This window comes from Pipistrellus kuhlii, unplaced genomic scaffold (assembly GCF_014108245.1).
Source record: "Pipistrellus kuhlii isolate mPipKuh1 unplaced genomic scaffold, mPipKuh1.p scaffold_m20_p_18, whole genome shotgun sequence".
In the NCBI taxonomy this organism is placed as follows: domain Eukaryota; kingdom Metazoa; phylum Chordata; class Mammalia; order Chiroptera; family Vespertilionidae; genus Pipistrellus; species Pipistrellus kuhlii.
The window spans coordinates 19,120,823-19,134,176 of NW_023425493.1; the positions used below are offsets into that span (position 1 = coordinate 19,120,823).

The window sequence follows — 13,354 nt, forward strand, 5'->3', positions numbered from 1 at the left end:
AGAGAAGGGGCCAAAATCTAAAATCCAGCCTAAATCGCGGGCCGAATGGTTTACTGAACAGTCATAAACTGTCATTGTGATGGAAACGCAGCGGAGTGCAGTGATGACAGCGCGGTGTGGGCCACATTGCAAGGCCTGGCGGGACGGATTTGGCCCGAGGGCCTTGTGTTTGACACATGTGGTCTAAGGGAAATTTGGGTCTTGGATGAAGAGTACCAACCAGTTTACAGAAACCCTATAAGTGCCTAAAATTACTAGAAACTTAAGAGTATTCTCTAAATTAAGGCAACCTACATAAAAAGAAAATAGACTGGTGCCCTCCACCCCAGCTTAATGGATATTTTCTGTATATTTCCACATGAGGACACTATTAGTTATTACTAGTTATTATTCATAGATATGTACATGATGGTCAATATAAGAGGTGGAGCTGAAGCTGGGGAGGGGCAGAGCAGGTCCTTGGCTAGACAACCCTTTTGTGGCCTATCACTGTGAGGCAATAACGTCAATAAAGACAGACTTGGTTCTACCTTCTCAGCATGCTTGGCTTCATCTTGATTTTGCTCAGTTTCTTCCACATCCTCTTCATACTGCCCATTGTTCAGAACCCAGGCTGCTGTCCTCTCTACTGGGGACATTGTGGCAGAGTCCACAGGTGACTGAACCTGCATCAGAAATACTTATTAGCATCCCCAAGACAGCTCATCCACTAGACATGTTTCACAAAGAGAACTAATGTTGGAAGCCATACTATGATCCCTGTTTTCTACTATTCAATAGTAGTTTGAGCTAAAGTAGCCACCAAAACTAATAACAATTTCACTGTTTGGAACTTATTACATCAAGGCAGCTATTTCAATAGCTTTCTGCTTTATACAAGTTAACAAGATGATGCTCGAATAAATTTTCTTTCCCTGTGATTTGTTATGGTGTTGAGTGCCTCAAAATGCACTGCAAACTAACAATACTCCTAAGGACACACTAAGGAGAAACTTTAGCCCCTAAAAACATATTAAAAACAGCAGTTCTTTAGGGTAATCTCAGCTTTAACTGTTAAATGAGAAGCCATAAAAATAAGAGTGGTTTCATTCTACTGGTGATGGTGGTAGCTACTATTATCTCCAGGATTAACAACATCCAATGAATTATGAGACTGTACAATGGGAACTGGGCATTCAGGTCTATTCCTATTTTATTGGTTGAATCTGATTTTCAACCCCTTCCTAATATATCCTAGCACTTTCTGTGGCATTTGGGGGGGAGTAAATAACTGTTGAAAAAATAAGTGACCAATATTAACTATGCCTTGTATTCATGATAAAACCTTAACACAATTATAAAGAGATGAAAAAGTAACATTGAACAAATCAAAATTAGTTTTTTGTGTTAGACTGGAAAAAAATAGAGGTGATTTTTGTTTCAAAATTGTTTTTTTTTGTTGTAATATACTCTTCATATGAAAAAAAACTACCGTATTTTTCAGACCATAAGATGCACTTTTTTCCCCCCAGAAGTGGGGGGAAAAAGTCCCTGCGTCTTATGGTCCAAATATAGCCTACACATATACTTAAAAAAAAAAAGTTTTTTTACTTGCCCGGCTCTGTGTGATCTCTGTGTGCTTGCCCGGCTCTAAAATGGTTCTAAATGCTGCTGTTTACTTTACAGGGTTGATTACATGTGTTTATGACTGTGATGTTGGGTTTTAATGCACATAAAATATTTTAGGACACTATTTGTTTCAGAATCTTTTTTTCTTCATTTCCCTTCTCTAAAAACTGGTTGGTGTGTCTTATGGTCCGAAAAATACGGTACATACTATTTATATTTTTCTCTATTGGTCTTACATGTGCTGGTCTTATTTCCTAATTAGACTGTCAATATTTGAGTTATTAATTAATTAATATTTTAGACAAAATTCATTATAATTTATTACTAAGGGAAAGATGAACTTATTATCTCCAGTTTATAGACAAAGACATTGAAAGAGAGGTTGGTAAGCTATTCAGATCCCACTTTGCTTCGCTGTAGCCTCAGGAAGACTTTTTATGGCCACTGACTTTCAATAGTGGATCATTAAAGAAAATGAAGGATGAAAAAAAAGGGGCAAAAAGTAAAGGAGTAGGAATTCCTACTAAGAACATCTCGCTCTTGAGATAAAGCTGTATAGGGTTTCTCTGGGAACAATCATAATACTACTTTAGGGCAAAAGGGCCTGAGGAACAGTTTCGCTGACCCTATGATTATTCATAGCCTGGCTATGCTGAGGACAACTGAGAAGGAGCAGCTCCCTGGTTCCTTGCTAGTATTTACCATGTATAAATGAGACTTGTTGGTTTCGGCTTCTCCACAGTCTGAAATGGTCAGGTTCCCACCAATGAATAACAACACTTCTGCTATCAACACCAAAGATGGGTGGATTAAATTACTAAGTAAATGCCGAGAGTACTTGAAGAGGTTGGTTTAAGGGAGGGGGTCAACAAATCCAAATGTGAAAACTACAGCCTCATTCCAATAGGCTGGTCAAATACCAAGTTTAAGAGATTCTTCAAATTTGAACTTCTAAGTTTAGGTAACATGCTATATTTGAACAACTCAGACATTGCAGATGAAGAATTTTATATGTACAGAGTACATGATGCATGCAAAACAAAATGAAGAGAAAAATGAGAAAAAATAAATCCACACAGAGGCTGAAAAGGGACAAAAATTAAAGTTTCCTGGGGAAAAAAAAATCCCTCTGTAGATTGTTTTACTGGAATTTTATTTCCTTCCTAGTAAACGGAGGAGACTGAGGCTAGTTACATTGCCAACAATGGCCGCTCCTTTGTGCTCAGATACAAATGGAATTTGCACAGGACAAAGCCACTGATAATTGCGGACGCCTACAGAACAATCCCCACAAAGAAGTCCTCTAGTTTTGGGGAGAGAAGAATTCTCTAACACAATTTGCAATTATAATATGTAAAGGAATTTGCCTGAAAAAATGCGCTGATTATATAGAATTTCAGAGGCTTCATGGGAGTAAGATGAGAAGAGCAAGCAATAAACAGAAAGAAATTTAAAAAAATAACATAAATTCAAAAGAATGAACCATCTGCCTAGAAAAAGCCAGTGTAGAGAAACCAGAAACTTGAACAATCAAAATATAGTGATTTATGGTTTAACTGATATAAGGTGGCAGTATCAGCAAAGGCATAAGCAAAGGTGACTATTTAAAGCTGTGCTTGGACATCTCACTGTGGCTATGCCTCACTTTATGGCAATATAATATGGACATTCTTCAATGCATTAATGGCTGTGATAAAATTTTAAATTGGTTGTTTGGAGACTGTATACATTTATTACTGCCAATAGAAACATGTACTGAGTGCTATGTGATAGGTGTTATATTTTCCTATAGCACAAATATTATAACGAACAATTGAATAATCTGACTGAGTCATGAGTCCTGGGAATTATGACTAGAGGAGGAATGGGTGAGCATTCCTCTCTTCTGTCCAGGGATGGGCTGACATCCACTGTCAACCTTAAAAGTTAGTAGACATCCTTCCCTGTCCTGTCCCTTGCAGGCCGGGCCCCCCCCCCCCCACCTGCCCTCCCCTGCCAACCTGGGTCTCCTCCAACTGTCCTCCCCTGTAGGTCTGATCACCCACAACTGCCCTCCATTGCCAGCCATCTTGTGGTGGCCATCTTGTGTGTTGGAGTGATGGTCAATTTGCATATTGCCTCTTTATTATATAGGAGGGTAATTTTCCTTTTCTTTAAATGAAAATGCTTATTAAATCACATGAACTGGTAAATTTGGAAAAATACAACAAAATAAAACTGAAAAATTTAAGACTGAAGAAAACCTTTATTTCTTAGGAAAGAATGGCTAACTAGGAAGTTTTGCCCAGGAAGTCAGCTACCAGAATCAGCTGAAGTTGGACATGTTTTCCATCCCTTCCTCTTTCTCTGCATCCAAGAATTCTGCAAATGTTCTAATTTTTTAAACAATAATTAAACAATAGTTATCAAAGAAGGAGCAAGGACTCTGATCACAGCAGAATGGAGGCAGAAGCATCCAAATTAGTAAAGGCCTACGTATAAAAATGCAAATATATTAAAGAGATACATTGGGGTTTTATTTTAGTCTCCTCTGACAAGTTATTTATTTGGCTGACAAAGGCCTTTTTTAAATCACAAAGCTTCCTAGTACTTATAAAGTATGATCAGGTTTCAAAAAAATTCAACAAATACAAAACTTTTTAGGAGAAAAATCTTTTTCAGATAAAAGTAAGAAATATTCCTCTCTCTCTCTCTCTTACACACACACACACACACACTCATACATATTCCTAAGGTTTTTAGTTTATTTCAAAGAACAAAATATATATTGTTGCCTCTTGGGAAACCTTTTTATCAAGAAGAAAATATTTTACCAATCTTATATTAATATTGGGTAGGACACCAGCTGGTCTTGTGCTTGTAAAGCAGGGGTGGAGAACCTTTTTACTGCTGAGGGCTATTTGGATATTTATATCATTCACAGACCATACAAAATTATCAACTTAAAAATTAGCCTACTACACTTTGTCAAACATTTAATTAATTCACCCCTAATGCCTTTGCAGGGCCAGACCACATGATTTTGTGGACCTGTGGGCCACAAATTCCCTACGCCAGATGTAAAGAGAAATTATAAAGAAGTTGTAAATGTTTAGAATACTTGTCAACCACCTGTGTTTCTATCCACTCCCTTCCCTCCGCTTTACTTTGTCACTATTGATGTTCAGTTGTTTATTTTCCTAGCGATTTCCAGGAAAAGGCACAAGAGACTTGATATTTCCAGAGGGAGCTGGAGGATGGAATAGGGAATAGTTATATTAAACTCTTGGCTCAGAATACAAAACTTTATTTTGGAAGCTTAAAAAAAATATTTAGGGAGAATTAATGTCCAGGTCCCCAAATACTTTCTAGTTGATTTGGCCTATAGATTCCATAGTTTAAGTGTGTAATTATTCATTCCACATAATGGATCTGTTCTCAGTGCTGAGTGAAGGGAAGGCAAGGCCCCTGGGTGGTTGTTACAGTGTCCTCAGGGTGATGAGTCAAGCTACATTCTGTTGCCTCACCTTACTAGAAGCCTCCCAAACCTTTTATTTCCTCTTCCTATTTAAAAGCGGCAGGAATATTTTTAAATGGAGACCTTGTTAGCAATATGGGGTTTCCCAACAATTTCTACACAGTCCTGAGGAGACAGTTGGACCGGGTAGAAGCCAGGTCATCCAACACTCGCCCTACCTGCTGTGTCTGCTGTCTCTGGATCGCTCTCACTTTGGGGACAGGGCTCTCTCTGGAGGAAGAGGACTGCTGCCGGGACCGGCTTCCATTCTGCACAGGCTCGGCCACCAGGGCTGCCGAGGCCACCGACATGCTCCCCGTGCTCCGTAAGGAAGCACTGTGTGGCAGGGACGGCGCGGCTTTAGCCCGGGCACCCAATCCGGCTTGGTCCATTTTTCGGATCTGCGCCTGCCCAGTACTATTTTGCCGGGGCAGAGCAAGAGGTATGTGCCTGTCTGGCATAGTGTGCCGCCTGGAGAAGTCCTCGCTCTGAGTGCTACGTTTGCTGAAGTCTTCCATGCTGCTATTGCTGGGTCCACTGAGCTTGAAGTCCTCACTGTTACTTTGGCTTCTGGAACTGGCAGTGCTTAGGTTCTCCAAACTGGAATCCACGGAGGTCTTTGGCATTGCTGGGATTGGGTTACTGAGGTGATAGACAGGGTTTTGGAATGACAAGGGCTGGAGGCTGCCTGGCTGGTTCAAGGCCGGGTGCAGGGGCCTTCTGACTTGGGGTGCACTCTGGGGTGTGCTTTGGGTTTCCCGCAGCTGCTTGATGCTGGCGACCTGGGTTATGGAAAGCTGACTTCCGGTCAAGCGCAGAGGCACATCGAGCATGACGGTCGCATGCTCCACTTGAGCAGCGTGCGTGTCCTGGAGGTCCATGAGGGAGATGCTCCGCCCATTAGGAAGGCTACCTTCCTTTTCATCCTTCTCAGAATAAGTCATGCTCTGGGAGGAGGCTTGTTGGACCAGCAATAATGTTTTCCCCCTGAAATAGCTATCTGTGTTGTCCTGGCTTGGAGACTTTAGTTTATGCAAATCACTGTAGAAACAGAAAGAACCCTTAATTACTCTTGAGACACATTCAACATAGTTAAGATTCCTCAATTCAGGCATATGAACTCTTCTGAAGGCTCACAGGCCCAATGCAGATACTTCCATCTAACTCAGATTTCAACCTTACGATTCTCAGAATAAAATCCAACATTTTTAGTTTTTCTCCAAAGATGGTGAATAATACTGTGTATACTACTCCATCACTGTCTTCCATTTTCACTAGCATTCCAACCATTTTCTAGTTTGACTTTAAGCCCTCCCCCGGTATCCCAATTCATATTTAATTTGTTCAAGAGGAGAGGCTCTAAGTGCACAGCCCAAGGGCCCATGCCAAAGGCACAAATCTTGCCAACACAAAGAAAACAAAGTCTAAGCATCAATACTGTGTCTACTGTGTAGCTGAAACTGCCAATTACAAAATGTGTTTAACTGAAGTTCTCCAGATTTCTGAGTGCTATAATATATGAAAATGTCAATTTCATAGAGCCCTTAAGTCTTCTATTAAGCAGGACATAGTTTTTTTTTTGTTTTTTTTTTTTACGGTATTTGTTAAATATAACTTTACAATATCATTCTAGAAAATAAGTATCCTAGATCTTGTGTATTATTATGACAAACAATTGGCTTTATCTCAGATCAGATTATTATTTCCAATTGCTCAAGACTTTAAAGTTTATAAACTCAACACATAAGTTAAAAAATATTTTTGCCAAACCTCTAAGCATTATATCTCTGGGACAGTACTTCAAATTCTCTTTCATACCTGTCAGAAGGGTCTTCAAATATTTTCTGCAGCCCAGAGGAGAGGCTTCCACTGACATTGGGACTGGAGTTATGCTCAGTGAAGCGTCTCAGTTGCTGCTGTATTGGCGTAGGGTTAGTCAGAGACTTGGTGATATCAGCAAGAACTCGAGGGAGAGGTCCCAGTTTTGCCACAGTCGCCTGTAGGAAGGAATTTTCACCCTAATTGGATAATAAGCATTGCGACATCCACCACAGATTGTTTTGGGGACCATGATGCCCATTGATGAATGGGTGTAGTTGGAGGGAAGGGTAGGTGTTTGCATGTGGGAGTGGCAGGTTCATAATGCATTGTTATGGAGCAGCGGAACCATGGCGTCGAGATGGATGGAGGACGCGAAACAAGGTGCAGCAGACATCGAGGAAAGAAAGGAAATAGAAATTAGGATTATGCAAATAAAAATTAAAAGACATGCTCAAAACAACCAAAATATTGCCATTCCAACTAAAATAGGCATGCAAAGCAAACAAAATCTTTGGAAAGCTAGTAGATCAAGCTGGGGGTAGGGTAGGGGGAGGATAGGGGAAGGACCAAATACCTTCTAACCAAAAGGCTAGTGTGATAAAACTTACAAAGAAAAGGGATTATGTGAAGAAAGAAATGCATGCCACATACAAGAAAGTGTTGCATGCAGGGGTCCAACACACAGTTGACATTGCTATCAACTATGCCATTTAATCTTGGGAACCCAAACCTATTATTGCCAACTAGGTTGGCCTAAGCATTACAATTAAAAAAACAAAATCAAAAAAACCAACAACACACACACACAGAAAACTCAAGTAAACTTTCTCTATAAAATATGTCTAAATGTGCTCCTGGTTCCCAGGACCAAACAGAGATAATAATAATAATAATAATAATAATAATAATAATAAAGGAGAAAGTGTATTTACACAGCAAAGCCTGTTAAAAAGACCTTGACCCTGAATAAATCAGGCTTATTTCACAAGAAAACTGTATCTGCATCTCACTGATTCAGCTATTCAACAAAGAATAACTTTTAAGAACTTGTTTTATCCATCTCGTCATTTTTTTCTTTGGGGAATTCTTATTTTCATGGCGTCTTATAGGACCGCTCAACTGATAGGCAGTTTTATATGGCTGCCTAAGGGTCTTCTATGGTTTTTAAATAGCCAAGAGATTCTTCAATCCTGCTCAAATCAGTAGAATGCGTGCTCAAATGTCACCTGGAGGATGCCTTTACATGCTCAACCTTCTTGAGCCACGATTCATTGTCAAGGGATTTACCCTCAGCACAGCTGCAACGTAAAATCCAGCTGGCATTTCTACAAGTATAGAAGGGGTCCTCAAGAATAAGGAATAGTTTCTTATTTTACAATGTTTAAAGCACCCTACCATTTACATTTCCTCAGGAAAGTGGTCTTTATTAATAGGTTTTACACCCCTCAATATTATTGGAACATTTTTAAGGATAATAGAAAAATAAAGGAAAATAAATTCTCATCACAGAAAAATAACTTTGTCTTTTGAAGTTATTCTAACATACCACACCAACATATTTACAAAGTACCTGTAGTAAAGAAAAGCATCAATAAATAATTATTGTAATAAACCTAACCTAAATCTGTTAAGACTATTCTCCATTATAAAACCTATTCCTCTTTGCAAAATCCCAGAAGGAAGAAAATGATAGGCATGGTATATATCTAGTTATTAATATAAAATTCTTATTAAGATTTAATAATAAAATTCTTAGCTTATAGTCAGAAAATAAATGATTAAAAATTATAATTGTTTTCTGTATTCTTAATTTACATCTATAGAGAAAGAAACCACCAGGATTTTCAGATCCCACATAGCTAACTTTGTAGTACTAATAGTTATTTTAAGCCCTCTGACTAGCATAGCAACAAAAAAATTCTCAAGGATAAAGCTGATTAAACATGATAGCCCACCCTTATATTCTGAAGTCCACCCTTTTGTTAGAAATTGCTATATAAAGCTTCATCTCATCTTATTCACATGAATAAGGCCACATACACTAATAATAGATATTAGTTTCTAGGCAAGTTTTTAGATTTGTTATATATACTGTACTTATTTATTTATAGAAATATATACTCCATTAATGCAGATAATTACTTGAAAAATAGGTAAGTAATTTCATGGCTTTCTAGAATTTCTTGGCTTGTAGGGTGCATATTTCACTCAGAAATGACAACCATTTATTCTGAGACTTACAGGACAAAAGGTTGCTTTCAATTAACAGAAAGGTGAGTGCTATCACCCTGTGGATGCTCTGCCAGAATTCAGGTACATTCAAGTTCTCTACCTCCCTTCTCCCTTTACTATTCCAGCCTACTTTACCTTATCGAGCTGGGAAACTACTTCCCACAGTAAGGAATGCAAAACTGAAAGCTCCCGGCCCAGGTCAATGTAACCATCAAAGCCTGGGGTGTTTGAGATGGTGTCTGGATTAGAGATCTCCAAAAGAAAGCGCTTCATTCCACCCCACTCATGTTCTAGAAAATCATTCATGAATGCCATGTATTCTTCTTTGTTACCAAATCTAAAGGAGAGGGAGAGAAAATGACAAAGAACATATTCAGGAAAAGAGAGGTGACCATTTTGAGTTGACTGTACACAGAACTATAAATTGAATATTTAAGTTGTTTCCAATTCTTTTTTGTTATTTATAATAACACCACAATGAAAGTCTTATAACATGAGTGATGAGGATCACTATCATTTCCCAAATTTTAGATCTCATATATTTTTTTGAACAATGTTTTGTAAAAAGGGGTTATGATAGCAACACGTACTTGGCAAAGTTAGCCAGATTCTGAATGACCTTGGCAATTAGAGTCAGAGTCCGAGACGTGCGGTCATCAGGATACTCCTGCATTAGGTTGAACAGACTGGGAGACATGATGGCTGGGCACAGGAAACGCAGGAACAACGAGGCACTGATGAGCCGTTCGCTGATGTCTTGCTTCCCACGGTTCAGGCACTGCTGCTTCCATGATGCAAACACCTCTTTCAGTTCACGAGGAAAAACACTGGGGAAGGAAAAAAAGATCAAAATCTCTAAATACCCAAGGAAACCGCAAGCAATCTCACTCTGGCCCAACACACTTCTGGTCTAGAGCCAGGCAAGGAGGGCCTAGGGGAGACCTTAAATGGTTTGTGGCTGAGAGGTGGTGGAAAATTCACAGAAGCCCAGATGGAGACTAGAAACTCAAAGCTGTAAAGCTCAGGAATTAGTATAAATTTAGTTTTGCAAAGTGGGAAAATGGCATGAGGTTCCTGACTATGCCATCTGGCTTAATCAAGATAACCATAATCTCTCTAAAGACTGTTCATTCAAAATCTTCCAAAATCTCACCAATTGCTGAGGTTGGAGCAATGAGCAAAAATAACTAACACATCTTTTTTTAACACCAGTAAATATCTTAGAAACCCATTTGAGAATGTGGTGTTAATATTGTACATAAACATTGTATTTATGTATATAGTTCAGAAATTCTTGGGCTCACAATGGAGATTTAGATTTTAGACAGGAATGTATTAGGGAAACTGTCTGTTTTCCCCCCTAAGCCCTTCCTTTGGTTGGGAAATAATAGTTAACACCATGATGACTTTTATATAGAAAATGAAAGTTCCAAAGGTGGTGGATGAAGCACTGACACCAGCTCACCAGTAAGAGTTGATGATCTTGCAGAAAGCCAGCTCACAGCACATTTTCAGGTTGCTCTGATGGTCTATCAATTCACTAGATGAACATTTGCTGGGATCCACTTCACAGTTCTCATCTGACTCATACAAAGCTTTGATGAACTCCCCTATGTGAAGAGAGATGACAGACAGAACAATAAATAGGGTCTTCCTAAATAGAACAATAGGGCTTAAGATTCCTGTCCTAAAATGCATAATGGGGAATCTTTCTGAGATCTGACAGGGAGGATACAAAAGACTGTTCATGAAGGGTCACTGCTTTGGAAACCAAAAGTTATCACCTCCAAAATATCATGTTTATTTTCTTTACCCTGGAGATGGAAAAACAGCAATCACCAGCATCATCATCATCATCATCATCATCACCATTATATTTACAAAAATAACAATGATACTACTATCAACAATTACTATATAACTTTAAATCTTTTATCTGAAACCACAAGTAAATGAGTATAAATTCATTATTTATTATAAGGCCCCTTTACCAAGGGTGAATAGTGTTATTATCTTAGGAGAAAAAATAACCTTGATGACCACACATCTTGGACTTGGACTGTTACTAACTAGCCCACTTAAGGTTTTAACTGCTAATTTTGGTACCAAACATAGATTTGAGTAAGGATGTCTAGACTTACCTCTTGTAATGAGAACAGTCATTCAACACAGCACAAGTTTGTAGCAGAACATCGCTTTATATAATCTGTATTGTTTTTCCAAATAGGTTTAGCTTAGAAGCCCTGTTCATATATCCTATTCTCTAAAAGGATATGCCCAACGTTCTCTGAAAGAACAAGTTCTTACCTTACTTGTTCTTCATTCACCCCATTATCCACCACTATACCTATATATATTCTACTCCATGAGTCACACTGTTTTGTGCTTATTTGTTCATATGTGTGTCTCATCTCTAAGATGAATACCTTTGGAGGTCAGGGACCAGGTTCTACTCATGTTCAGATCCCCAGCATATCAAATAGCTCCTAAAGCATTGCAATTGATCAATACATATTTATGATGCCTGGTGCTATGTGTCCTTGGGTTTTTATAGGCCTTTATGAAAGAGGAGATCTTTCAAAGACCCTTTCAAATATGCTTACATTACTTGATAGGCTCGTGTAGGCTCGTTATAATAGATTTTATGAAAGTAAATAATGATAGCTGTAAAATTAAGTAGCGGCAACGATATAAACAGCATTTTTCCCCCTAGTAAAATGGCTAGTACTGAGGTAAATGAAAGCTTTTAAAAATAGCTATGAGGATGAGAAGTGGTTATTTGAAAGAAAAATGCGTGGAGAACAGGAAACAGTGGTGCACAGAGAAGAAAAAGGGTTTGGAGCCAGTCAGATCTGGGATAAAATCCTGGGCACATTACTTAATGACTGTGGGCCTTGAAAAGTCACTTAACTAGTCTAAGCTTCAGCTGCCATATTTGGAGAACAGCATAATGACTCCCATTCTACAGAGCTGTGGTGAGGATCTGAAATAATGCATGAAAAAAAAGTGTTTAATATGGTGCCTGGCATTTTGGAGGGACTCCATACAATAAGTATTGTTATTTGCAAACCAGGCAACTTTAAAATAGTTTTTCATAAAGTAAAATAACTAAAACTATAATAGTAAAAGGTTTCTCAAAGTGTTTACCAAAAGATTTGTATTTGACATGCTCTCAAAGTCTCTATGCTATGTGCTTCTATACTATTTATCCCTTTTAAAGAGTATCTAAATTTAAAATCAAGTCATAACTGTCATATATTCCATGTAAAAACTGACCCACCTTTAGATGATTTATATTATAAATATTCTATTTAGTGAGTTCCTTAAGGTTATACCATCCTGGGGGAATAGTACCAATATTAATAAATAATTTGTGATTTTTAAGAATATTTTTCTTTTATTCTTCAAGAAAAAGAGCCAAATAAATCAAGGGTCTGGAAGTAAATTGTCTAAAATTGCAGCCTAAAATTATCCCCCCTCCCCATTATGATATATTTACAATTCTCCAAAACAGAGAAAATTATTTTTACTTTTGAAACTATAACTCATGTCTGATAATGTGGAAAGTACCACATTGAAAGGTGAACCTTTTATAGGTTTATATCCAGAAGCTGCTTACCCAATAAAAAAAATAACTCAGACAAAAAGAAAATATTACTGAGACAGATTCAACAATCCATTTACATTTGCTCTCTTGCTGTTCCTCCACTGGTGAGTATTCAGAGACTTCTTTAAGCCAAATCTTGAATAACACTTTAATCAGCTAGACCTAGTAAACAACACCCAGAAGTTTAGCCTAATTTGTTTGTCTCATGAGGATGAAATAACTTAAAATCAAAGGGGAAGAAAAGAAAATGTTTTCCTTCTCCATACCCAAGGCATCATGAAGATACTGTTGTCCCACCAACTTGAGGTATTCCTCAATGGACTTGGTGGCAATGGTATTCTCTCTGAAGATCAAGACATCATGTTCTCCACAACGATCCACCTCAGACATCACCAAGTCCGTCAGAAAATCCTGGTAGAATAATGTTCAATCAGGCAGAAAGCAACTGAATAAATAATATACATCAGAAGAGACTGATGAAATATCAGACATCCTGGGAACCCTGCTTTAAAACTAAAGCTACCAGATTCATTTGAAAGAAAAAAGTTAAGTCAGGATAAACTGTTAGGTGTCACCACCCCTAAGTTTAA

At 38.2% G+C, this 13,354-nt stretch overlaps 1 protein-coding gene across 13 annotated transcripts in view; it reads right to left on the bottom strand.

Moving 5' to 3' along the window:
• Positions 1–13,354, bottom strand: part of RASAL2 (RAS protein activator like 2) — a 219,528-nt gene that overhangs the window by 8,791 nt on the left and 197,383 nt on the right. For 10 of the 13 annotated variants that reach the window (XM_036443088.2, XM_036443089.2, XM_036443083.2 and 7 more), the window contains 7 exons: positions 13,031–13,175; positions 10,623–10,767; positions 9,748–9,984; positions 9,293–9,494; positions 6,923–7,122; positions 5,284–6,145; positions 531–665 (listed from right to left, as the gene is read on the bottom strand). In XM_036443088.2, coding sequence (XP_036298981.1) covers positions 531–665; positions 5,284–6,145; positions 6,923–7,122; positions 9,293–9,494; positions 9,748–9,984; positions 10,623–10,767; positions 13,031–13,175 — 1,926 coding nt within the window. The remainder of the gene's footprint in view (positions 1–530; positions 666–5,283; positions 6,146–6,922; positions 7,123–9,292; positions 9,495–9,747; positions 9,985–10,622; positions 10,768–13,030; positions 13,176–13,354) is intronic. The other 3 variants (XM_036443090.2, XM_036443085.2, XM_045583187.1) reach the window with 2 other exon arrangements.